This window comes from Balaenoptera borealis (assembly GCF_965194805.1).
Source record: "Balaenoptera borealis genome assembly, chromosome: 5".
Lineage (NCBI taxonomy): Eukaryota > Metazoa > Chordata > Mammalia > Artiodactyla > Balaenopteridae > Balaenoptera > Balaenoptera borealis.
Genome location: NC_138862.1, coordinates 65,346,371 through 65,372,339, shown reverse-complemented (window position 1 = coordinate 65,372,339; position 25,969 = coordinate 65,346,371). Strand labels below are relative to the sequence as shown.

Genomic DNA, 25,969 nt, shown 5'->3' with positions numbered 1-25,969 from the left:
CTAGTGGCAAGACGGGAATAAAGACACAGACCTACTAGAGAATGGACTTGAGGATATGGGAAGGGGGTGGGGTGAGATGTGACAGGGTGAGAGAGTGTCATGGACATATATACACTACCAAATGTAAAATAGATAGCTAGTGGGAAGCAGCAGCATAGCACAGGGAGATCAGCTTGGTGCTTTGTGACCACCTAGAGGGGTGGGATGGGGAGGGTGGGAGGGAGGGAGATGCAAGAGGGATGAGATATGGGAACATATTGTATATGTATAACTGATTCACTTTGTTATAAAGCAGAAGCTAACACACCATTGTAAGGCAATTATACTTCAATAAAGATGTTTAAAAAAAAAGTAATTTCAGAGGGGAGGGTTAATTGATGGGGGAGTGAAAAAGGAAGGCAGAAGAGCCAGTCAAGGTTGTGTTCATTGTCAGTTGGTTACTGTTGATCACGCCAGGACCTTCTGAGGAGCTTGATGAACTAAGAACTGTCTACTTGGAGAATGCAAGGGAGAAGGATTACCCACTGGCGCCCATCCCACATTAGTCAAGAGTGGCCCCGTAAGTGTTGACATCCCTGAGCTACCGGGTTGCACGAGTCACTACCACCAGATTCCTGCTGGTGTCCCAGGCAGCAGTGTCAGAGAAGCTGCTGAGCAGGGAGAGGTACTTGGTATAGGCCACCATGAAGCAAGTCACTGTCAGGTTATACAGTGAGAAGATGAGCTAAGCCTGCAGCAAAGGATGGAAGAAGAGGTAGGGCTGAGAAGGTCTGAAACAGTGTACAAGAAGGGTCTCACACTGTGGCACCCTTCCTTTAGGATTACAGAGTATTAATATGTGGATTTTGGTAATAATGAGTAGATATATATGGATTTTTCTAAAATGGTATTAAAGCTATAAACCAATTTATTGGAATTAAAATATCTTTTAGGGCATCTAACTTCTTCCTCATTGTGTTACTATAGAAACATTAGTGTGGCTCACTGTTTCTTAATTTGAATTCCATTTTTATGGGTTATTTCTGATTTTATTATTAATGGCACACAAAATCCAGGTATTATTTAGTCCTTCAAGCTCATTAAATATAAAATTTTAGAATAATTTTTAAGGGGGATGGTATCCATTTAATTGTGTAAGTCTATATCTTTTAAGGAAGAATATTCATGAACAGATTCAGAAGACGGGCTAACATCTAAACCAATAATCATTTAATACTAAAAAGTAGCTGAAGTATTATCAGTTCTGAATGTTAATCAGGTTGCTAATTCAAATAGAGATTTCAGGGTCTAGTGGAAAGAAAACTGGCCTTAGAGTCAGAAAGGTTGGGTTTTACTACATAAAGAGTTGAGTGATCTTGACCAAGCATTTCAAAGCTTCTCTGAATCTCAGTTTTCTTCAGTTGAAAACATGGAGTAAAACCACATATCTCACAGGGTTTTTGTGAGGATTTATATGAGACTATGTACACTAAAACACATAGCATGGTGCCTGGCACATAGTAAGTATGCCGTAAATATGGATTGAATTTAAATCTGAAATGTACACCAACTGGCTCTGATCCACACACTGATAGCAACGTGTGGATGTTACCAGACTAGAGGCCATCTTTTTGAAATTTCTGGTTCTTTTCATGGCTTGTTTCTTCATATCTTTTGAGTACTAGCCCAGAAAGATCTTCTCTGATGGCTCTCATCAAGTACGACCTTCCCCATTTGAAGTATGCGTCAATGAGTATCTCTAACCTCTTTCTAGAAAGGAAAGAACCTCAGAACTCTTTAATCCTAAAGACAGTGTTCTTTGTGGCAAGCAACAGAAATGGATGGTGATTAATTAAAGAAGAAAAAGTCTAGGATGTTGGGTAGCTCGTAGAAAAGATGGGGAGTCTAGAAGATCAGAAAACAAGCAGCAACCCAAGGAAGCTAGGTAGCCAAAATGACAGTGTAGGAACAATCCAGTGAGTCCTCCTGGCACCACCGCCGCTGCCAGCACCACGTACTGGATGCCATACCTGGTTGCCCTGACTGCACTCTGGTTGCTAGGAGGCGGGGAAGCACTTTTGGCTTCTGTAGTGGAGAGTATACTCTGCTTCCCATTGAGAATCAAACCTTGGGGAATTCTCTGAACACTGGAAGAGGGTCTTGATGCTTAGCAGTCAAAAAAATGTTTAGCAATCAAAAAATTCCCCCGAGTCCAGCCCTTCTGATATCCAACATCCACCAATACATTTTTCCTTATATTTATACTTTAAAAAATACATAATGCATGTATCTTTCTTACAATTGAAAAATCACTCAATTCTTCCATTTTAGAAGACAACCCAAAGTCTAATATTAGTTACATTTTCCAGATTTAAGTCCAGTGGGTTGTTCTTCTGTCTTGATATTATTCAGTCTGTGGACTAACTGTAAAGTTACCTGCCACCATCACATCCTAAATAAAATAGCAGGGTAAAGGAAAAGGAAAGAAACAGAAAGCTAGTTAAACTTGTAAATATATAAATGACCCAGCAAGGAATGAGATTATAGAGGCTACAGACCTTATTTCTGAAACTGATTCTGAGGCCCTGAATCTATTTCAACCCTAAATCTTTGAGGAAACATTATTTTCGCACACTCTTAGAAAGCACCTGACTTTCATTCCAGGCCTTGAGCCCAGAATTTAGGAATTTAAGTATGTTACCTTCTTTCTTTAAGCAGTCTAGTGTCATTAAAAGTAGTCACCTACCCCACAGTTCTTCATACTGATTTTACTGTTCTCCAAGAGCGGAAACCAGATTTCTCAAAGCCTTGCTTTCATGGACACTTAATGAAATGATCATATGATTTTTCTCCTTTCATCTCTTAATGTAGTGAATAGCATTATTTTTCAGACGTTAACCGATCTTACATTCCTGAAATAAATCCAAGTGGTGTGATGCATTACCCTTTTCATATTTGACTGGACTTGGTTTGCTAATATTCATTTGCATCTCTCTAGATGATGAAAATTGGCCCCTTTCCCTTTCTCCCATTATTTTTGCTGATATTTGGTATTCAATATAATACTAGCATCATAAAATGAGTTGAGGAGTGTTTCCTATTTTTTCTGTATTCTCAGATAGTTTGCAAAAGACTGGAATTTTTAATTTCCTGAATATTTGGTAAAAATTGCTGTTAAAATTGTCTGGATCTGAAGTTTTATTTGTAGGAAGATTTTAAACTATTACTTTAATTACTTTATCCATATGAGACTATTCAGGTTTTCTGTTTATTTTTGAGCAAGTGTTGATAAGTTATATTTTTCTAGGAATTTGTTCATTTCTTCCAAGTTTTCAAATTTATTGGCATAAAATTGTTCATTATTCTCCTTATCTTTTTAGCAGCATCTATAGTGATGTCTCTCCTTTTTTATTCTGATAGTATTTGAGAGCTCGCCCTCCCTCATTTTAATTTTTGATTAGTCTCACCATTTTAGTTAATTTAATTAAGCTTTTCAAGGTACCAACTTTTGGCTGTGTTTATCTTCTCTATTACATGTTCGTTTAATATTTTATTAATTTTACCTCTTTATTATCTTATTCCTTCTATTTTCTTTTTCTTTTTTTAATATGTGTAGCTCCCCTTCTAGTTTTTATTTTATATTTTGGCCATGCCACCTGACTTGTGGGATCTTAGTTCTCCGACCAGGGATAGAACCCGCACCCCCTGCATTGGAAGCATGCAGTTTTAACCACTGGACCGCCAGGGAAGTCCCCCTCCTTCTATTTTCTTTGGACCTATTTTATTTTTTTTGCCAAACTTCTTAAGCTATATCTTAATTAATTAGTGTTTAGGCTTTCATCTTTTTTTAAAAATTGAAGTATAGTTGATTTACAATATTGTGTTAGTTTCAGGCATACAGCAAAATGATTCTGTTATATATATTATTTTTTCAGATTACTTTTCATTATAAGTTATTACAAGATATTGAATACTATTCCCTGTGTTATATAGTAAATCCTTGTTGTTTATTTATTTTATATATGGTAGTGTGTATCTTTAATTCCATACCCCCAAATTATCCCCCTCCCTCCCTTTCCCTTTTGGTAACCCTAAGTTTGTTTTCTATGTCTGTGAGTTTGTTTCTGTTCTGTAAATAGATTCATTTGTATTATTTTTTAGATTCCACATATAAGTGATATCGTATAATATCAATATTTGTCTTTCTCTGTCCAACTTATTTCACTTAGTATGATAATCTCTAGGTCCATGCATGTTGCTGCAAATGGCATTATGTCATTCTTTTTTTTATGGCTGAGTAATAGTCCATTGTGTATATATACCACTTCTTTATCCATTTACCTGTTGATGGGCATTTAGGTTGCTTCCATGTCTTGGCTATTGTAAATAGTGCTGCTATAAACACTGGGGTGCAGGTATCTTTTTGATTTAGAGTTTTTGTCTTTTCTGAATATATGCCCAGGAGTGGGATTGCTGGATCATATGGTAGCTCTATTTTTAGTTTTTTTAGGAACCTCCATACTGTTCTCCATAGTGGCTGTACCAATTTACATTCCCACCAACAGTGTAGGAGGGTTCCCTTTTCTCTAGCATTTATTATTTGTAGACTTTTTGACGATAGCCATTCTGACCTGTGTGCGGTGCATTATAGTTTTGCTTTGTATTTCTCTAATATTTAGTGATGCTGAGCATCTTTTCATGTGCCTGTTGGCCAACTGTATGTTTTCTTTGGAGAAATGTCTATTTAGGTCTTCTGTGCATTTTTTGATTGGGATGTTTGTTTTTTGATATTGAGTTGTATGAGCTGTTTCTATATTTTGGAAATTAACCCCGTGTTGGGTGCATCATTTGCAAATATTTTCTCCCAATCCATAGGCTGTTTTTTCATTTTTTTAATGGTTTCCTTTGCTGTGCAAAAGCTTTTAAGTTTGATTAGGTCCCATTTGCTTATTTTTGCTTTTATATCTTTTGCCTTGGGAGGCAGATCTAAGAAAATATTGCTACGATTTATGTCAGAGAATGTTTTTAGGCTTTCGTCTTTTTTAATGTAAACATTTAAGGCTCTAAGGTTCCTTCCAAGTATATATTCTAGTTGCATTTCACAGGCTTTGATATGAAATGTTTTTATTATTGTTTTCTTCTAAATACTTTTAGCTTCCTTTATGATTTAATTTTAGGTTTTGAATTATTTAGTGGTGCCTTTCTTAACACCCAAATGTGTGTGTGTGTGTGTGTGTGTGTGTAAATTCATCTTGTTATTGATATCTAGCTTAATATAATTGTGGCCAGAGAGTGCATTCCAATTGGTTTCAATCCTGTGAAATTTTGCTTCAGTCACTGATTCATCTATTCAAAATGTTTATTCAGTGTCTACTATGTGCCAAGCACTGTTAAAGATACCAAGAATTCAGCAATGAATAAAACAGATCAAAATCCCTGTCCTTATTATTTCTATTGGGTGATGCAGACAATAAACAAACATGATTATTAAGTAAAATATAGTGTATTAGTGATGGAGTGCTAAGAAAAAATACAATAGGGACGGGACTTCCCTGGTGGCGCAGTGGTTAAGAATCTGCCTGCCAATGCAGGGAACGCGGGTTCGAGCCCTGGTCCGGGAAGATTCCACATGCTGCGGAGCAACTAAGCCCATGCGCCACAACTACTGAGCCTGCACCCTAGAGCCCGAGAGCCACAACTACTGAAGCCCGCGTGCCACAACTAGTGAAGCCCGCACGCCTAGAGCCCATGCTCCACAACAAGAGAAGCCACTGCAATGAGTAGCCTGTGCACCGCAACCAAGAGTAGCCCCCGCTCGCCGCAACTAGAGAAAGCCTGTGCGCAGCAACGAAGACCCAACGCAGCCAAATAAATCAATAAATCAATAAATTAATCAATCAATAAAAAAAATACAATAGGGAAAGGTATTTTAAAATGTGTTTAAACTTTTTATTTTATATAGAAGGGTCAGCTAAGGCCTAACTTCAGGTGACATGTAAGACTTAAAGGAAGTGAAAGAAGAGCTATGCAAAAACCTAGAGAAAGAACAATTTCAGTGGCCCTGAGGTAAACACGTTCCTGCTTATTCAGGGAACATCAAGGAGATCATTGTAGTGAGAGCAGAATGAGCGAGGGAAAACAGAAGCAGCGATCAGAGAGAAAATGGGGGACTAGATCATGTAGGGCCTTGTGGTAAACAGAATAACGCCCCCTCCCCCACCAAAGATGCCCACCTCCTAATCCCTAGAACCCGTGGATATGTTACCTTACATGGCAAAGGGGAATTATGGTTGCAGATGGGGTTAAGGTCATTCTTCAACTGACTTGGAGATGAGGAGATTATCCTGGATTATCCAAGCAGGCCCACTGTAATCACAAGGGTCCTTCAGTGTGGAAGGAGGCAGGAGAGAGTCAGAGAGATGGCAGTGGGAGAAGGTCTATGTTGATGGCTCTGAAGATGGAGGAAGGGGGCCGTGAGCCAAGGAAAATAGGTGGGCTCTAGAAGTGAAGAAGGAAAGGAACACAGCCCCGTTGCCCTCTTGAGATGAGATGATTGCCTAATGACACTTTGGACTTTTGACCTCAGCGCTATAAGATAATAAATCTGTTTCATTTTATGCCATTACGTTTGTAGTGACTTGTTACAGCAGCAATCGGAATCTAATACAAGCCCTTTAGTTTATAGCAAGGACTTACACTTTCACTCTGAGATGGGAAGCCATTGTAAGGACTTGAGCTGAGGAGTGACCTGATCTGACCTAACAGGATCATTCTGGATGCTGTGTTAAGAATAGAACATACAAGAAGGATTCCTTCCTTCTTCTAGATTTTAGCTTGACTTTTCCATATTTTGTTGAGAGCTCATCAATTCATTTAAGATTGAAAAAATAATTTCACAATTTTTGTAAGTCAAGGTCTCTCATCTATTTTGTTGTCAGAAATGAAAGTCTGATGTATACTCTAAACTTCTATGAAAAACTCGTCAAATTTGAAAAAAATAAGATAATTGATTGCCAATACCCCAATATATAGAATCAAGTAACAGAGTTTGAAGCAGATTAATTTAGATTAGTGAAAACTGGTAAAGAGACTTTGAAGAATACTTTAAAATTATTTTCCTTATAAGAAAGAGAACACAAAAAAATTTCAGGTGACATAAAATGCTTCTTATGCTATTGCCCTTTCAAGTCCTAAAAAACATAGTGGTGCCATTTTAAATTTGCCATTAGAATAAATTCAAAAGCACTTAGTTACACTGGGCCCTGCTCAGAGAATAACTTTGCCTAAAAATAAATGTGTTCATAATGACATGGTTTCAAGGAAAAGAGCTAACTTCTCCCAAAATGAATGAAGATGTGAAACTTCACTTCAGCAATATTCACAATGGTGATAGGGATTGGGCTATGGTGAGGAGAATGGAGATGCTGTTTACTTTTGCGTAAATCTTGTCTAGCAAGAGTTACCAGAGGAATAGGCAGAAACAGATATAAGAAAGACTAAGCTGTCAATATATCTAGGTTACAAATTGATCCAAAATTTGAGAAGGATGTTTTAAAATATTAAATGATCTATTTATGTCTTAACATACAATAAACGCTTATTAGTTTGCTTGTTGCTTTACTCTAATGATTCCACTATTATCTTCTCTACTCCTTTATTATTATTTTAGAGACCTTATTGCCTCTGCACAAAGGGGAAGAGGGAAGAATTCCTCTCAAGTTCTACTTTTAAAAGGATCAGGCTCATAAAAGAAACAAAATAATGCCATTTGCAGCAACATGGATGGACCTAGATATTCTCATACTGAGTGAAGTAAGTCGGAGAAAGACAAATATCATATGATATTGCTTATATGTGGTATCTAAAAAAAGGTACAAATATTTACATATTAAAGAATTAAATATTTATCTCTTATTTACAAAACAGAAATAGAATCACAGATGTAGAAACAAACTTATGGTTATCAGAGGGGAAAGCGGTGGGGGGGATAAATTGGGATATTGGGACTGACATATACACACCACTATATATAAAATAGATAAGGACCTACTGTATAGCACAAGGAACTCTTCTCAGTACTCTGTAATGGCCTATATGGGAAAAGAATCTAAAAAAGAGTGGATATATGTATATGTATAACTGATTCACTTTGCTGTATAGCAGAACTCACACAACATTGTAAATCATCTATACTCCAATAAATTTTTTTTTTTAAATCAAAAAGAAAAAGCACCAGGCTCTGCTCTAGACTATACATGGTTCTAAGCAGCTAGGTTAAAATAGTTATAGAATGAGTTACTGGCTCAAACAAGGATCAAAAAGATATTTTCTAACTTTATGAATGATGTTCTTATAAAACATTCCATAGACAAACATTCTCAAAAACATAAATTAACCTTTAATTATATACATGAATGGAGAGGGATAGGTGGTATTAATAATTTAAAATAGCTAATTAAAATAATTTATATTTAGCTTTGGAAAGCCTTATGATTCCATCCACAGTTTTTCTTTCCTAATTATGTTTCTCCTAAGCTGATCATAAATTTAATTTTCCATTCTTGAACGCAGAGTAACTGATTGTGGAAAGAGATGGGTCCAGCATTTTGATGGGTGGAGGAGAGAAGCTGGTCTAGAACTAAAATTTGAATTTGGATAATTCCTATTTAAATATTGAGAAGTTGACTGTATTGTCAGGTCATCAGTGTTTTTGATCCAAAATTATTATTCACTATAACAGAGTCCCTTGTCCCAGTCGTTCCCCGCTCCTTGGTCAGGTAAGACAACTATAGCCTCCTTAGAGGTGAGAGTGGGGCTCGTCTCATTCAAATTTTACAGCCACTTATGTGCTGGTGGGAGGTGGTGGTGGTGGGATGCTGGTGGGCTGGAGGTGGGATTAATGTTGGGGAGGCAATTGCAGTGTTCCCCACAGATAGCTTTAAGACACTTGGATATAAATTTCTTTAGATGTTGGTCTACAAAGAGATAAAAGAAAGACTTTGTGGTGTGGTTGAAAAAACTGTTGGGTTGGTTCCAGTTCTGCCCATTGGTACTTGCAATCCCTGAGATGTTCATTGATCTTTTTGAGACTCAGTGTCTTAGTGAGTGAAGAGGGGGTAACACTATTTGCCTTACTTACCCCCTGGGGTTGCTGTGAAGATCAAATCAGACAATATATGTGAAAGCACTTTGACATTTATAAAGTATTATACAAATGAAAGATGTTGTCTGTTGCTTTAGCACTCAGAATAATTGAGATTTAAAGAAAGCCTACTGTGGTCATAAGGCAGATTAGGATAAAAGAGTTGGTAAAACTCATTACTAATAAAAATTTTACTCAGAGTACATGCCTGAGGTATTAGCTCTGTGAATTAAATAGCACACTTTTTCTTTGTTTCCTGTGAGAGTGTCCTTTTGGTTGCCTCTGTGTACAGCGCTTGGAGTTGCCAGTACTCCGATCTGCTTCCTTTGAGTCAGCCATCTACCATCTGCCCCCATGCTCCTGGGCAGCCAGATTGCCTCCTGAAATCTGATCATCCCCGGTCTCCCTTCAGAAGCCACACTTCTTTTTCAATTAGAAGGACTGCTCCACCAAACTGTGAGCACTCTGTCCTCTTAATAACTCACTAGCTCCTGTCCGGCAAGGCAGAAGTACACTATGGTGACAAAGAGGCAGGACAGCTCTCTTTCTCTGCTGATTCATAACATTGTAGATATATCCCAAGTGTAACTGGAAGCTATTTAAGGGTGAGGATCATATACTGATATTTTACATTTCACCTTCAACCCAGTGCCTTACACAGTGTAGATACTCAGTAAATATTTGCTGAATTGACTTGCTAAGAAGTATATCAGGGAACTTGCTTTATGAAGGCTTTTAAGCCTAGATTATTAGGTTATTTATTTAATTATAGAATCAATATTCTATCTCTATATTTAAATCTGGGATTATAGTGAAGCAAAGTCCTGCTCGGAGTAACACCTTGCTTTTCTCCTTATATTACTTGCTCTTATACCGTGCTTGTGGCTGGGTTAGAAGGCAGGAATATGTACAAGACAAAGTAAGGAACTGGATTGGTTGGAGAAAAAGAATATATAGTCCTTACTCTGGAATTTAAAAGAATGAGAATGATCCCAGTGATGAAATACTTGAAATATTAAACTTCTGTTAATATCAAAAAAATTCTATACTGTCATATCACTCTTTTCTTGCCATTAGAGAGGTCTGGTAAGGGATTCTAGCAAATTGGAAGTAGTCAGCAAAGTTGAAGCATTTAAAATTCATAATCAAACTATCTTTTCAGGGTATTGTTGTTAAAGGGGATTGATGTTTCTTAATGTGGTTTCTTTTTTAACTTCAAATTATAACAGCAACATTTTCAAAAAAAGAAAAAGTGCATCCATAATTCCATCATCCTGATACTATTTTAATTTTTGCCTATGTCTCCCAATCTTTGTCCAAACGTATAGATGTTTTATATATTTGTCTTTCTCCCATGCGTGCCATTTTCACTTCTGCGTTGCCCTGGGAGGATTGTACCTGCCAGATGGGGGCTCAGAATTTCTGAATGGCTCCAAGAATTCTAATCTATGCTGCTGTAGAAATTGACCAGAACGGTCTGACATTACCGGGGGAGATAATGTCCTCAAATCTAGAAGGACTGGGTGGGAGGCTGAAGTAGAATGGGACTATGGGCTTTAAGAAAGAGAGCAGGAACCTCATTGGAAAAGGAATGAAGATTAGGTTTTATAAGGAAAGATGTAGGTAGATATTTAAGTAAAATAATTTCAGATGCCATGAAGGTCTCTCTTCCCATCCAACCAAAGCAAGCAAGAAAGAAAAAATAGAAACCCAACCAAAGTAATCAATCACCACAATAAAAGCATCTCTATTTAACATTAAAATAAAAGCATTACTAGTTAACAAATACTTGAAATTAGTTTAAGAAAGCGATAAGGTTTAAAAGAAAAAATTTTAAATATTGTAAGTTGATATAAGTTTTACTAAAGGGTCAAGAGAGGGTGGTCTTTGATAGGAATTGGGAGTTAGGGGCATGCTACAGCCCCTACGCTCTTTTCAAGGAAGAAACGGTAGTCGGAAAAATAAAAGGTATAGGACAAACCTCATCGATTCTTAATTTTGCTAGAGTCAGGTTCTTTTGGGTTACTTAGGGTACAGAAGAAACGATTGAGAGAAAGTGAAACGGCCAAATAGAAATCATCTGAAAACTGCGATAGAAAAGAATCTTGCCTCTTCGGACGCAGGTCGTGGTGAACTGCCTTGTGGAGCTCTGTGGCGCTCAGGACTGTCACCGCCGGTCTGGGGAGTGGTTCAGGGCAGGGGAGGGGCCCTGGCTGCGGACGAGGAGGATGCCCGCCTTCGGTCCCCAGCGCTCATGGAGGTGTGCTGGGAGCGCGCGGCCCCGCGCACAGGTGGCCAGGGCTGCGCCAGCTGCGCGCCGCGCTCGCTCAGCGGGTGGGCCGCCAGGCGTCGCGCTGGAGCCGCGGTTGCCGGGGAGACCAAGCGGGGCGAGTGGGCGGCGCGGAGCCGAGCTGCAGCCGGGCTGCCGCCCGAGTAGCCGGGCGAGAGTTGTGGGGAGTGGCTCCCCGGGCGGCGCGAGGGGCCGGCGGGTCCTGGGGCAGCGCGAGGTGGCGGTGGAGCCGCGGGGCAAGGCCGGCGAGCCCGGGTCGCGCCTGGTCGCAGCTCAGCCTCCCCGGAGCCGGACGGCGCGGGTGCCGCACTTGCCTCGTTTGCGGGTCCCACCGTCCCAGCCCCGCCGGGCGGTCTGCGGCCGGGCGGCGGGTCTGGGAGGTCCGGGCTGCCCCGAGAGCTCAGAGAGCCCGGCCCGCTCCTCCGCTGCCGCGACGAGGAGTCGGGCGGGCGGCGGGCGCGCTCCCCGCGGCCCCGGAATGACTTGTCGGGGCTCCCCTCTGGCGCCTTTGCTTCTCCTCTCTCTGCACGGTGAGTAGCCCTCCCCTCCCCTCCCGGTGGGGCCTGGCGGGGCCGGCGGGCCGGGGGAGGCTGCCTGCGACGCAGACAGCCTTCTCGCCAGGGCCGGTCTTCGGAGCCCAACTTTCTCGGGGGCCATATTCGTTGCTGTCGGCCGAGGCTCCCGCGCCCACGCGGCGGCTGCTGCCCAGCCGCCCCGGTCCCCGCCCCCCGCACGGCTCAGGTGTTCCGATCCAGAGGTAACTACGCCCACCACGCGTTTACCGCCGGTCCTGAACCCGGCGCTGACTCCGACCCCGCTCTTTGCCCTTTATAGACAACGAACTCCCTTACTTACTGGGTCCAGGGAGAAACGGGATTTAGAATCGTTTCCGTTGTCAGGCGGCTGCAGGAAAACTGGAGATGCTTTTAAAATAATTTGGAAAACTTTAAATTGTAGCTTTCCCCAAACCTTTAACGAGCATATGTAGGTTATGACGGAAAATGTGGTCTTTATTTTAAAAAATAACTGCAGTGTGCTACACTAGATTAGAAAATAAGAATTTATTTTTTTTTTATAGTCTAGCTTCTTCCCCAAGGGCTTTAAATCGACCTACAAAAATACATAGGACATAGCAACGTAAGAACAAAAGAAATAAACATGTTTAATTTTCTTATTAACTGTCTTTTAAAAAATCTATTTAAGTTTAATTTTCTAATTTCTACTTAATCTTTCTTATATTTTATTTTCTATGAATAGTCGTCATATTTAGATCCTGATTTTCATTTTATACACTGCCCTTTTTGTGAGTGTCCTGTCCTGTGGAATCAACTTTTCTGTTCCATTTAATTGATTGTTGAGATTTACTGAGATTTATTCTGAAGTCTTTTATTTAAAAAACAGGTTAACTGATTTATGGAGTATTGTGGTTAATACAGTTTCTTTCTGGAGATATCAGTATGTTTCCCATAATTTTAGTTGAACTGATAGTGTACCCATAGATCTTGAAGTAACCTAATTTTAGCCGACTTAAATTGTACAAATTCAATTTAAGGGGTCCGTAGGAGTAATAGAAGGAAATAATCAAAATTACAGATAACTTCTCTGGACTTCAGTAGGTTTATATTTAGTGATGATGTGTAGATAATAAAGTGACATCAGTATGTGCATTATGTAAACTTGTGCTTCTAAATTAATTTTGTCTGGTTACTACTTTGAGAGGACCAACATTTTTCTCTGTCCTACTTCCTTTAGGTATGAAATAAGATAGAATAAATGGGCTTTTAAATAATCCCTTGGACATAACTGAAACTATTATAAATATTACTATAAGAACAACTGAAATTTTTGGTAAAAAATTGGGTTGTTAACCTTTGTATATTACAATAAATGCCACCCTCTTCTTGTAAATAGCATTTGTGTATAGTTTGTTTTTGAATTGTTAGGCAATACTTTTAAAGAGTTGATGAAATTTGCAGAATCAGACTTACAAGGTCATCTGATGTGTTTCTTTTCCTTCAGCAGAACTATTCCTTAACCATACTAGGATGTTTTTAAAGACTTCCAAGGACATTTCAGCCTTCGTGGTAATCTATTCTGTAGAGGCACTTTTCACCCTCAAAAAATGTGTTCATTTGTTCAGCAAGTGTTTACTGAGTTCCCACTCTGGGCACTTGGGTGTCTGGTGGGGCAGGATGGTGGTGGAAGACAAAGATGCGCAAGAGTTTGTCTACAGCCTGTAAGGAGTCTGCGGTTTTAAAACAAGCTGTAAGCATGCACAAGAGATTTATGATACAAGGAGTATATGATGAGTGCCATTTTTTGTTGGTGATATCAAGGGAGACTTCATGAAAAAGTTTCCTTTTGATCTGGACTTTGAATGAGTAGAATTTGAATTGGCTGAGATGAGAGAGTTTGGCTTTCCTAGCCAAAGGAAGAGCCTGGCTGTAGGATATGAAGTGGAAAGTGCAGGGGCATATTCTGGAAAGGCCAGGTTTGTAGCTGCTGGAGCAGGAGATGTATATGCGAGGCAGAAAGGGCTAAAAAGGTAGTAAAAGGATGGTAGAGAACGTTGAATACTGAGTTTGGGCTTTATTCAGTGGGCCATGGGTAGGCCACTGATACTGTTTCCGTAAGGTGGGGAGGGGATGAGGATGAACAGCTGTTGAGTGCCCAGCATAACAGTCTCCAGGAGGGTACCATGTCCTGACTGTGTTAAGTTCTTGAACCAGTCAATGGCAAAGTTGGAGTGAATGAACTAAGGCCCATTCCTAGGACTTGCAATGTGGAATGAGGGCGAAGAGTGGATATCGGGTGGAACAAAGTTGGTTCCATTATGAAGGGAGAAAAGGGAAATGGATGCTAGATAAATAACCATTATAGCAGTGGCCACTACAATGGGAGAATGCACCAAAGGTAGAAATAGGCTTTTACAGTTTTGAGAGAAAATGGTTGTCAAGAAATTTCTGTTTTAATTTCTGTTTAAATCTCTGTGGAGTAACTTCAAAGGGAATTTGAATTGAAAAGTTGACTTCTGTATAGTTCTACCAGTGGGTTAGATATATCTAAAGCATTTCTTGTATTACTTGTGATTCCTTGAAATAGCAGGTAACCTTCCAGAATCTGAGAAAAATATATAAAAGATGACATAAAATGAAAAGAATTATGAGCTCTGATTGTTAGCATTATGAAAAATTTATTGTAAACTCCCATTTCTTATATCTAACTTTAATTATGGAACTGTTTTGGAAGGATTCACTTTTTATAAAAATTTGTAGTTTGACCTACATGAAAGGTGACAGCCACTGGATGCAAATTTTAGAGAAATTAAGTTCAGTATTCAACATGGACTACTCAGGAAGCAATTTAAATATTAAATCACCAAGCGCTTTAAAAATGTTATGCTTAGAACTGTTGTCAGACCCAAGGTAATGATGCAGTGGATAAAGACTTTTTCCCCACAGTAACAGTATGTGGCACATTTTCAAATGTGTTTTCACACTTCGATAGTGGAAGCATTTATAATGAAAATTCTCATTTGAATCTTTGTACTTAAGCCATGTGATTTAGTGTCAAACAAGGTGATGTGCTGGTACGTAAGATTCTTTAGTTGCTCTGAGTTATACAGAACACCGGTGTGGAAGTGAAAGTTGGGAAAATTGTGGCATTCCCCTAATTTCTCATCTAGAACTGGACTATTTAGAATAGGGATTCTGAATCTATTGTTATCTACACCAGTGGTACCAGTTTACATGTTAGGCAGTTTGAGGTAGGATTGCTGACTTTCTTGTAGTCTGATGACCTCAAGTGAACACTGTCCCCTCAATTTCCTCCTCCTTTGTTTGATGAGGACTCCCTGGCCCTTACACATCCAACCCCTGTGTTCTGAGGGCGGCCTCAGACCATCTGGTGGCTCTGAAATCCTCCCTTGATCGTACTTTGAGAGAAGCTAGTTTAAGAGACGTTGTCAGTTCTTGGGTGATATTCAAAGTGCCATCTGATTTGAGCTGATTTTGGTCTTAAAAGTGGAAAGTTAATTAGTTTACTTATTAGTTAAGCTGATCTTACTAAACTGGAAGGATTTCTTCCTGTTAAAGTTTGGGTAATTGATTTCCTCTGTACCTGGTTTCCTACCATGTAAGAAAGAGACTGTAGTAGTAGTTTCCCTCTGTGATGGTTTTAAAATTTCAGAAATGTGAAGTCAGTCAGTGTTTCCTAATTTTACAAATGGTAGGCTCAGTCATTGATCTGATACCAGTTCATCATTAGCATTATTGGGTACTACATAGGTGCTATATGGTGTGGCTCTGCCTCACTCATGTGTTATAGGAAGGTCACATTTTCATAAATATCATTAATTTCTTATTTTTATAGAACAGTATTAAACCAATGCAATTTGCCAATGTGAACAAGAAGTCTATTCAATAAAAAATTCTTAGAAGTTGTCTACTTACTGGTTTCTTTTCATTTATCATTTTCATCTTGGGAGAGGTAACAAACTGACAAGGTTAGATGCACACTTTTATTTAGAAAAGCATTGTGGGTAAAGAAGTTGAGATCCCAGAAGCGCTGAGTTCAGGAAATTCTTGTACCACAGAACGTTTTTTGAAAGAATCTTCAGAGAATTAGGTTAACATTAATGGCTAATAACGATAGTGGATCAGGATTTAGGGTTGGGATAGATGGTTAAAGTATAATAGGTTTGTGGGATTGGAAATTCAATATTGTTTTTTTCGTGGAGGGTCACAACTATGTAATAACACAGTTTGACATTGTGAATGTAACTTTAATGTAATGGGCCCACTTCTGGGCCATTCTTAAAAGACTCATTAATCCAAATTTTTTTTAAAAAAATGAAAAGAAATGTAAAATTCCATCAAAGTCTGTTGAAGATCACACCAGTGGAAGCTTAAGAAATGTTCAAATTTAGAGTTTGAACTTTATCCACCTTTGCCCAAAGTCTCCCTGTTCGCAGCAGTAGCTCGTGTAAAATCTGTTCTCTCACTCCTGTTTTCTCATTTATGTTGATTCTTTTCTCTCCTCATCCTCCCCTTCCGTTTTGGAGAATGTTATGTTCTCTTAGTAACATCAGATTCTTCCCAGGTAAATAAATCTAGCCAGTCATAGCTCCTTCCAGTTATCCAGTTCTACCTATTCCAGGATTGACATTAAAAAAAAAACCAAACAAACCCTGCAACCAACCAGACAGAACCAGAAATCCCCTTAGAAGCTAGAATTGGTGGGGGTGTATGAGAGTGTGGACATAGTTCTATGCTAACAGTTTCCCCTTGTTCCACGAGGTTAACTTTATGATGTAATTATGGGTGTGTATATGTGTATGTATGTATGTGTATACATTTTCCCTAAAAGACAATACCATGCCTGGCACAGAATAAGTGCTCAGTAGATAATTGTGACTGAATGAGTGAGTGGTTACAAAAGCAGGTGGTACTCCCGTGTGCTTGGAGTACCTGAAAATAATGCTTTTTTTTCTTTTAAAGAAAAAGAGAATTTCATTAAAATTTTCCTTAAGGATTTGGTTTGACTGTCAGCTTCAACTAATCTTTAAACCTTGCTGTATGTTTTGTGGAATAGAGGTGATAGAGTTCTATTTTCTTAGTCTTTTCAAATTCTGTGATTTTAGAAGTTTATTTAGAAATGCTGTATTCACATATCTTTTAAAATTGATCCTTAGCTTATCTTTAATCCTGAAACTTTGAAGTTGTCCATCTTGAGATATTTTTTTCCTAAGGAATTTCTGAAGGTTTTGCTCCATGTACTGAAGAATGATGCTGGACTTTTGGGAATCCGTTTAGAACCTCGAAGTTTCCCATTTATGTCACTGGTATCTTAGTCCTGAGGGCCTGTGTGTTAGAACTAGTCTCCCAAGAATGGAGATAATTAATTAAAATCACTCCTCATGTGGTCTAAGCCCTCTCTCCCCCTCCCCACATCATGTGTATAAAGTACTAGAGAAGCTTTTTTAGAAATAGGAGCATTAACTCAGTCAGCCTCATGTGGGAGGCGTTATAACCTCCTCCTGATGGAGATTGCTAGTTGTCTTCACCGCCCATTCCCTTTCCGTCCTTTGAAGGCTATGTATTTCCAGCCATAGTTTCTTCCAGCTGTGATTCATTCCTTTATGGACCATCCTCTCAGTCTGCAGTGATGTTTATAGCTCTCAAAATGTCCAAAGTCTTCTACTAATCATAACTGCAACAGGGTGCTTGCAGATGCCTTAAGTATCATCATCATTTATCTTTATTTTTTTAAACATCTTTATTGGGGTATAATTGCTTTACAATGGTGTGTTAGTTTCTGCTTTATAACAAAGTGAATCAGCTATACATATACATATATCCCCATATCTCCTCCCTCTTGCATCTCCCTCCCATCCTCCCTATCCCACCCCTCTAGGTGGTCACAAAGCACCGAGCTATCTCCCTGTGCTATGCGGCTGCTTCCCACTAGCTAGCTATTTTACATTTGGTAGTGTATATATGTCCATGCCACTCTCTCACTTCGTCCCAGCTTACCCTTCCCCCTCACCGTGTCCTCAAGTCCATTCTCTATATCTTGCGTCTTTATTCCTGTCCTGCCCCTTGGTTCTTCAGAACCATTTTTTTTTTTTTTAGATTCCATATATGTGTGTTAGCATACAGTATTTGTTTTTCTCTTTCTGACTTACTTCACTCTGTATGACAGACTCTAGGTCCACTCACCTCACTAAAAATAACTCAATTTCGTTTCTTTTTATGGCTGAGTAATATTCCATTGTATATATGTGCCACATCTTCTTTTATCCATTCATCTGTTGGTGGACACTTAGGTTGCTTCCATGTCCTGGCTATTGTAAATAGTGCTGCAATGAACATTGTGGTACATGACTCTTTTTGAATGATGGTTTTCTCAGGGTATATGCCCAGTAGTGGGATTGCTGGGTCGTATGGTAGTTCTATTTTTAGTTTTTTAAGGAACCTCCATACTATTCTCTATAGTGGCTGTATCAATTTACATTCCCATCAACAGTACAAGAGGGTTCCCTTTTCTCCGCACCCTCTCTAGCATTTATTGTTTGTAGATTTTTGGATGATGGCCATTCTGACTGGTGTGAGGTGATACCTCATTGTAGTGTTGATTTGCATTTCTCTAATGATTAGTGATGTTGAGCATCCTTTCATGTGTTTGTTGGCAATCATATATCTTCTTTGGAGAAATGTCTATTTAGGTCTTCCACCCATTTTTGGATTGGGTTCTTTGTTTTCTTGATATTGAGCTGCATGAGCTGCTTGTAAATTTTAGAGATTAATCCTTTGTCAGTTGCTTCATTTGCAAAGATTTTCTCCCATTCTGAGGGTTGTCTTTTTGTCTTGTTTATGTCTTCCTTTGCTGTGCAAAAGCTTTCAAGTTTTATTAGGTCCCATTTGTTTATTTTTGTTTTTATTTCCATTTCTCTAGGAGGTGGGTCAAAAAGGATCTTGCTGTGATTTATGTCATAGAGTGTTCTGCCTATGTTTTCCTCTAAGAGTTTTATAGTGTCTGGCCTTACATTTAGGTCTTTAATCCATTTTGAGTTTATTTTTGTGTATGGTGTTAGGGAGTGTTCTAATTTCATTCTTTTACATGTAGCTGTCCAGTTTTCGCAGCACCACTTATTGAAGAGGCTGTCTTTTCTCCATTGTATATTCTTGCCTCCTTTATCAAAGATAAGGTGACCATATGTGCGTGGGTTTATCTCTGGGCTTTCTATCCTGTTCCGTTGATCTATATTTCTGTTTTTGTGCCAGTACCATACTGTCTTGATAACTGTAGCTTTGTAGTATAGTATGAAGTCTGGGAGCCTGATTCCTCCAGCTCCGTTTTTCTTTCTCAAGATTGCTTTGGCTATTCAGGGTCTTTTGCATCATCATTTAAGTATCATCAATTTTAAGTATCATTATACTAATCTTTGTTTCTTTGGACCATGCCCATCACTATCAGTTATACAACTTTTAACAGCCCCTGTTGGTTAAGTTCATTTGCCAGAACACAAAATACGTGGCAAAAAGAGAGGCTGAAGTGTAGTGAACATCGCTTGTTGCAGAACATATTCAAATCAGGCTAACATTTTATGCTTTCATTGGTTGAGAAAGTTTGTAATACAGTTCACTTATGCGTATTGCCCACGTATAAGTACAGATTGCTATACTTGCACTTGTTGGCCAAGACTTAAGGCAGTATGAAGAACACATGAAAAATGTGTTAACAGTTCACTGCAAAGATTCTCAAACTTTTTGGCATTAAAGATTATTGGGACCTTATATAGAGGACCAGAAGAGCTTTTATTTATGTGGGTATGTCTATCAATATTTACCATATTAGAAACTAAAAGTGAGAAAATTTAAAAATATGTATTAATCAATTTAAAAACAACAATAATATATCCATTATATGTTGACATAGTATATTTCTATGACACGTAAGAATTTTTCCAAAACCAAAAAATATGAGCAAGAAGAGTGGCATTGTTTTACATTTTTGGAAAACTCTTAAATGTCTGGCTCATTAGAAGACAGCTGGATTCTCCTATCTGCTTCTGTATTCAGTTTATTATGATGTGTTGTCTTGGTTTGGTTGAACTATATGAAGAATATCTGACCTCACACAACTATGTATTTGGAAAAGAAAGGAATATTTTGATAGCATTTTTAGATAATTTTGGTTATTCTTCTTTGATATTCTACCAAAACACTTTAAGTGGTAGTATCTTAAAGACTGGTTGCAATGAAGAATCAGAAACCATATCAATAAACATTTCTTACTCCATTATATTAAAGTCCACTTTAATAGATATTAAATATTGTACTTTATATGGATCTTTTACTCATGCGTGATTTTTTTGTAACATTATTCATTGATTATTCAGTTGAATAATTATTCGGTTCAATAATAATATTCGGAAAATATTGGTTCACTTATGCAGACCTTACAAATGTTGACATGTATTACATTTTATAAAATGTAAAAAAATAATCGCATGTTAATATCACCAGTGATCTCACCAGACAGCCTTTAAGTATTGGGAAGCCATTAAGCTCACAATGGCAGATTCAAGCTTTACAAATTTTAATATTTACTCAAATTTTATCTTTGGCAACAAACAGTTATCAGTTATTTCCCTTGAAGTGAGAGTCTTACTTTGTTCAATTTTGAGAAAATGTCATCCGGGTACCTAAGTCTGAATGATTAGTCTGTCAGTTGTTCTTTCAAGTACAAGTCCTGATCCATGGAAAAAGCGAATAGTTGAGTTAGCCTTGAGCTCCAGCAGCTGCCCCAGTGCTTCTCCTTGGGACACCATTTGGCTCTGGTAGCCACATATGGGATTCATGTTTCATTCTGCCCGTTCGGTCACACAGAATATTAGAAAAGGTCAAGATGTAATGAAACTGCTGTTGTTGCTTCACAAAGACATTTTTTAAAAACTGGTTTTCCTTTTTTAACTGTGAGAGCGTGACGGTGATGACTACAATAACTTCTCCCACGGTTTCGTGACAGTGGCTTGACTTGTGCCAAGGCACCAGCAGTTTTACCCACCACTGCTTCTGCACCATCCGTGCAAATGTTAACTCAGGCAAAGAGGCAGATAACACTTTACCATTATTAAGAAAAAAGCTTTTACCTCATGGACTTTCTGACAGGATCTGGGAGACCCCCGTGGGTCCGTGGACTAGACTTGAAATGCTGGTGTACTGTAATGGGATGTTAGTTTCTTTTTTTTTGAAAAGTGTTTTAGAGACAAATAGCCACACAATTATTCTATGTTATGGGGGATGCCATTAAATGGAGTATGCATGCATTTAAAAAAAAATAATAAACTCATTTAAAATTCTTTATTTTTGTATGATAATTTTTTAAATCATAAAAGTAACATATCCTAAAAATTCAGACAATGCAGAAGTGTTTAAGAATTGACTCAAACCCACCTCCACCCACTGAATTCTCTGCTTTTACTGTGCATTGTTCTGGACCTTTCTTTAATCACAAACAAAGTCTGCATGCACATGTAATTTTTAAAAAAAAATAAATAATGCCATAAATACTGTTCTGCAACTTATTTTTAAAACATAACAATTTAATATGGGTATCTTACCACATCTATTACATGGATCTACCTCATTCTTTTTAGTGACCATTTAGTATTTCACAGCATGTATATACTGTAATTTATTTAGCTGTTTCCCCATTATTGGATATTTGTGTTGTTTCTGATTTCTTGATATTAATGATGTAGTAAACATCTTTGTACATATAACCTATAAATTTGTGTAGGTATTTTTATAGTCTAGATTGCCCAAAATGGAATGTTTTGGATGTACACATTTAGCATTTGGGGGGAGACGAGCATTGTGTAAAAGTTCATGGGTTTGTATAGTCAGACAGGTTGGGTTTGAATTCCTGACTTATTTATTTGTTCTGTGACTTTGGGAGTGGTATGATGTCCTGAGCTTGAGTCTGATTATCTTGTATCAGTGCGTTGAGAAGTACTAAATTAAGTGAAATGACACATCTCTCAACTGTCTAGCATAGTGCCTGGCATATAGAAAATGCTTGGTTAGTAATAGTTACTGTTATAAGGATTGCTAAGCCCCAACTTGAATCAGGAGGCAAGAGTTGTATCCAGGGTTGTCAATGGAGGTGTGACCTGGGGCACATGATACAGCTCTACAGGCCTGCTTTCATCTGCAAAATGAGGGATTAGGTAGGGTAATCTCCTCTTCTTTTCCAGCTCTGTGATCTCATGATTCTTTAACTTGGCTTCCAAGTATTGAGAATATTGGCAATAAAATAAGCTGGAGATAATATATGACTGGTGTTCACATATTTATAAAACTTTTCCTAAAATAGTTATATGACTTTCCTCTCCCTCTCCCCCATCAATATAATGAGACTTTATGGTGATATCTGTTCTAGGAATTAAACCCATCTTCATCTGTTGTAGAAACTTTATAAAAAGTGGTTTCAAATATAAAGAATTATATTTTAAAATTAATTTCTGTTCACTTTGACTCAGGCTATGTACATACATCTTTATTTTCTTAAATCCTTTATAGCATAGATAGGTATCGTATGTGTCAGGAGAGGGTCAGTTGTGAACAGGCTTTCAATGTGACAGAAAAACTTTTTGCCACAATCACTGTATCCAGGTCCTTTAAACTGATTTTTAGGACCTCTCTCTGCTTTTATCTCATAATGACTTTTCCTGGTCTAAGCCAGGCATAGGTGTGAAAATTTGTCTATACTGGGTTACATGATGAATATAGACACTTTAGTAGTGCTGCTGTTGATTAAAGGTGAAAAGCCTGTGAGCTTTTAAAAAAACAATGAGTTTTAGTTAGGGAGGTAGTAATAAAAGCTTTGGAGAGGTGTGGTTGGGCACATCTTAATTCTGACGTATGTCGTTGATAGTGTTTCCCAGCTGTTCTTTGTGCATTTTCATGAAAGAGAATGTTTTTATACAAAGCCAGGTGGTCTCCCAAATGGACAGTTAGTCACATTGGCAGAACTTTCAAATTAATTCTGAGATTCATAAACTCACTGCCTACTGTGTTTTCTTGGTAAGTGTGGTTTGTCTTCAGATCATTAAACTTTTCCTGAAACTAAAACACACTAGTAGAGAAGGTTCTTGAGGTTTGTACTCCAAAATAGTTATAGAAACTTAAATATGATTCATTTTCATGAAAATATTTTCTGAAAATGTGACTTTTAATTCTTCCTAATTCATGATTTCATTGTCCTCAGAGCAAGACATGTTTCAGTTGCCCTTTGATATCTCCAGTTTCCGTGTTAACATTTGCACTTCTTTGAACAAATGAATTGTGCTCTTGCCTCCTCCCTCCCTGGTTACTTCAAATTCAGGGGGTTGAGTTGTCTTTCTCATTAATAAGAAAGTGCAATGTTGTGAGCCACTGGGAGCTGGACCAGTAAGGTCTCTTAGAGCCCTTTAATTCCATAATGTCCTTGATCTGATGAAGCCGCTCAGTAAATCTCTTCACAATTTCCACCACCAAGCCATCTGCCTGCATTGAAATAAATCAAATCTGCTTATTCCGTCAACGTCTAACGAATATTCTATAAACTGATGATGATGACCATGAACACGAAAATAATTTGCAATCTTGAGCACTTCCTCTTGAATTCTCATCTCAGATTCTCTTGACATAGTGGAAGTCGGCCTGCCAGCTTTCTCTTTGACTTGAGAAAGAGGGTAATGGAGCCCTTTCCCCGACTCCTTGTGGTGTAGTTATCCCAGGTACAGTGAGTGCACTTCTTCAGCTTTTCCACATTCAGATTAAACTTCACAAAACCTTTACTTGCCTTTCTACTTCATATATGCTTGCTAATATGTAAACACACACAAAGTTATCTAATTTTATATGCGGCAGTTTGCATATATACATGTGTGATGTGTGTGTATATATATATACACACACACACACACATACACACGCATACATTTATAATTAAATCTCAGGCAGACTGATTTTATGTGTGGCCCAAGCTTCTGATGTTGTCCAGATTTTGGAGACTGTGGCAGTCATGCTGTACAAGTGCATGATCCCATGGCCTGTGCCTCGGCAAAAATAATTCATTTTTTTCACATCTGACACCACCAAATCTAAACCATTTCTTCTCAGCGTTCTTAATTTCTTGCTCTCCTTTCTTTCCTCACCACCTTCCTTAATTTATATCCTTATCATTTTAAGTTTACAGTATTCTGACAGTTTTCTAGCAGGTTTTTATTTCACCTTTCTTCTCTTTGATCCATACTTTCTTCTCTGCCAGGTTGCTTTTCTGTCAAACACTGTTTTCATTATATTTCTCCCTTCCATCAACAGCAATAACAACCGCAAACTCCGAAAATCTTTAGTAGTTACTCAGCCTTTTCCTTTATGGAACTAAGTTTACAGTAGCTTCCCACTTTCTTCTGACATGTTCCTGCTGCCTTTCTAGAATTTATATGTTGTTCAGTCCACTGAAGAACGATGACATACAGAGTTATTTTTTGGATTATATTTCAAAGTTGCTAAACTTATTAGAAAAGAGAATAGTGACCAGGGCAGTGTAATGTACACAAAAATAGTGTAGAAATATTGAGGACTACTTAGTGAATTATCGTAAGTCATATACTTAGGTAACCACCATCTAGATCCAGTGGCGTGCATTGCCCACACCCAGTAGCCCTGAAAGACCGTCTCAATCATCCTACCATTCCCTGCTCCCCAAAGGTAACCACTTTTTAAACAAAATGTTTTGAAGTATAGTTGATTTACAATGTTGTGTTAATTTCTGCCATACAGCAAAGTGATTCAGTTATGCACGCATATACGTTTTCATATTCTTTTCCATTATGGTTGATCACAGGATATGGAATATAGTTCCCTGTGCTATACAGTAGGACCATGTTGTTTATCCATCCTATATAGAATAGTTTGTATCTGTGAATCCCAAACTCCCAATCCTTCCCTCTCCCATCCCCCATCCCCCTTGGCAACCACAAGTCTGTTCTCTATGTCTGTGAGTCTGTTTCTGTTGTGTAGATATGTTCATTTGTGTCGTATTTTAGATTCCACATATAAATATCATATGGTATTTGTTTTTCTCTTTCTGACTTTGCTTAGTATGATGCTCTCTAGGTGCATCCATATTACTGCAAATGGCATGATTTCATTCCTTTTTATGGCTGAGTAACACTCCATTGTATCTATACCACGTCTTTTTTATCCGTTTATCTGTCGATGGGCATTTAGGTTGTTTTCATGTCTTGGCTATTTTGAATAGTGCTGCTATGAACATAGGGTTGCATGTATTCTTAAAAATTATAGTTTTGTCTGAGAATATGCCTAGGAGTCGGATTGCTGGATCATATGGCAACCCTATTTTTAGTTTTTTGAGGAACCGCCATACTGTTTTCCATAGTGGCTGTATCAATTTATATTCCCACCAGAAGTGTAAGAGGGTTCCCTTTTCTCCATACCCTCTCCAGCATTTATTATTTGTAGACTTTTTAATGATGGCCATTCTGACTGGTGTGAGGTGGTACCTCATTGTAGTTTTGATTTGCATTTCTCTAATAATTAGTGATGGTGAGCATCTTTTCATGTGTTTATTGGCCATCTGTATGTCTTCTTTGGAGAAATGTCTGTTTAGGTCTTCTGCCCATTTTTTGATTGAGTTGTTTCTTTTGTTATTGGGTTGCATGAGCTGTTTGTATATTTTGGAAATTAAGCCCTTGTTGGTCACATCATTTGCAAATATTTTCTCCCATTCCATAGGTTGTCTTTTCATTTTGTTTATGGTTTCCTTTGCTGTGCAAAAGCTTATAAATTTGATTAGGTCCCATTTGTTTATTTTTTGCTTTTATTTATTTATTTTTTTAAATTTTATTTATTTATTTATTTATTTATGGCTGTGTTGGGTCTTCGTTTCTGTGCTAGGGCTTTCTCTAGTTGTGGCAAGTGGGGGCCACTCTTCATCGTGGTGCGCGGGCCTCTCACTGTCGCAGCCTCTCTTGTTGCGGAGCA

General features: G+C 38.2%; 1 protein-coding gene across 1 annotated transcript in view; it reads left to right on the top strand.

Moving 5' to 3' along the window:
- Positions 1-11,544: 11,544 nt before the first annotated feature.
- The window catches only part of IGSF11 (immunoglobulin superfamily member 11), a 147,634-nt gene continuing 133,209 nt past the window's right edge, over positions 11,545-25,969 (top strand). The window contains exon 1 of the mRNA XM_082394737.1: positions 11,545-11,941. Coding sequence (XP_082250863.1) covers positions 11,890-11,941 — 52 coding nt within the window. The 5' untranslated portion in view covers positions 11,545-11,889. The remainder of the gene's footprint in view (positions 11,942-25,969) is intronic.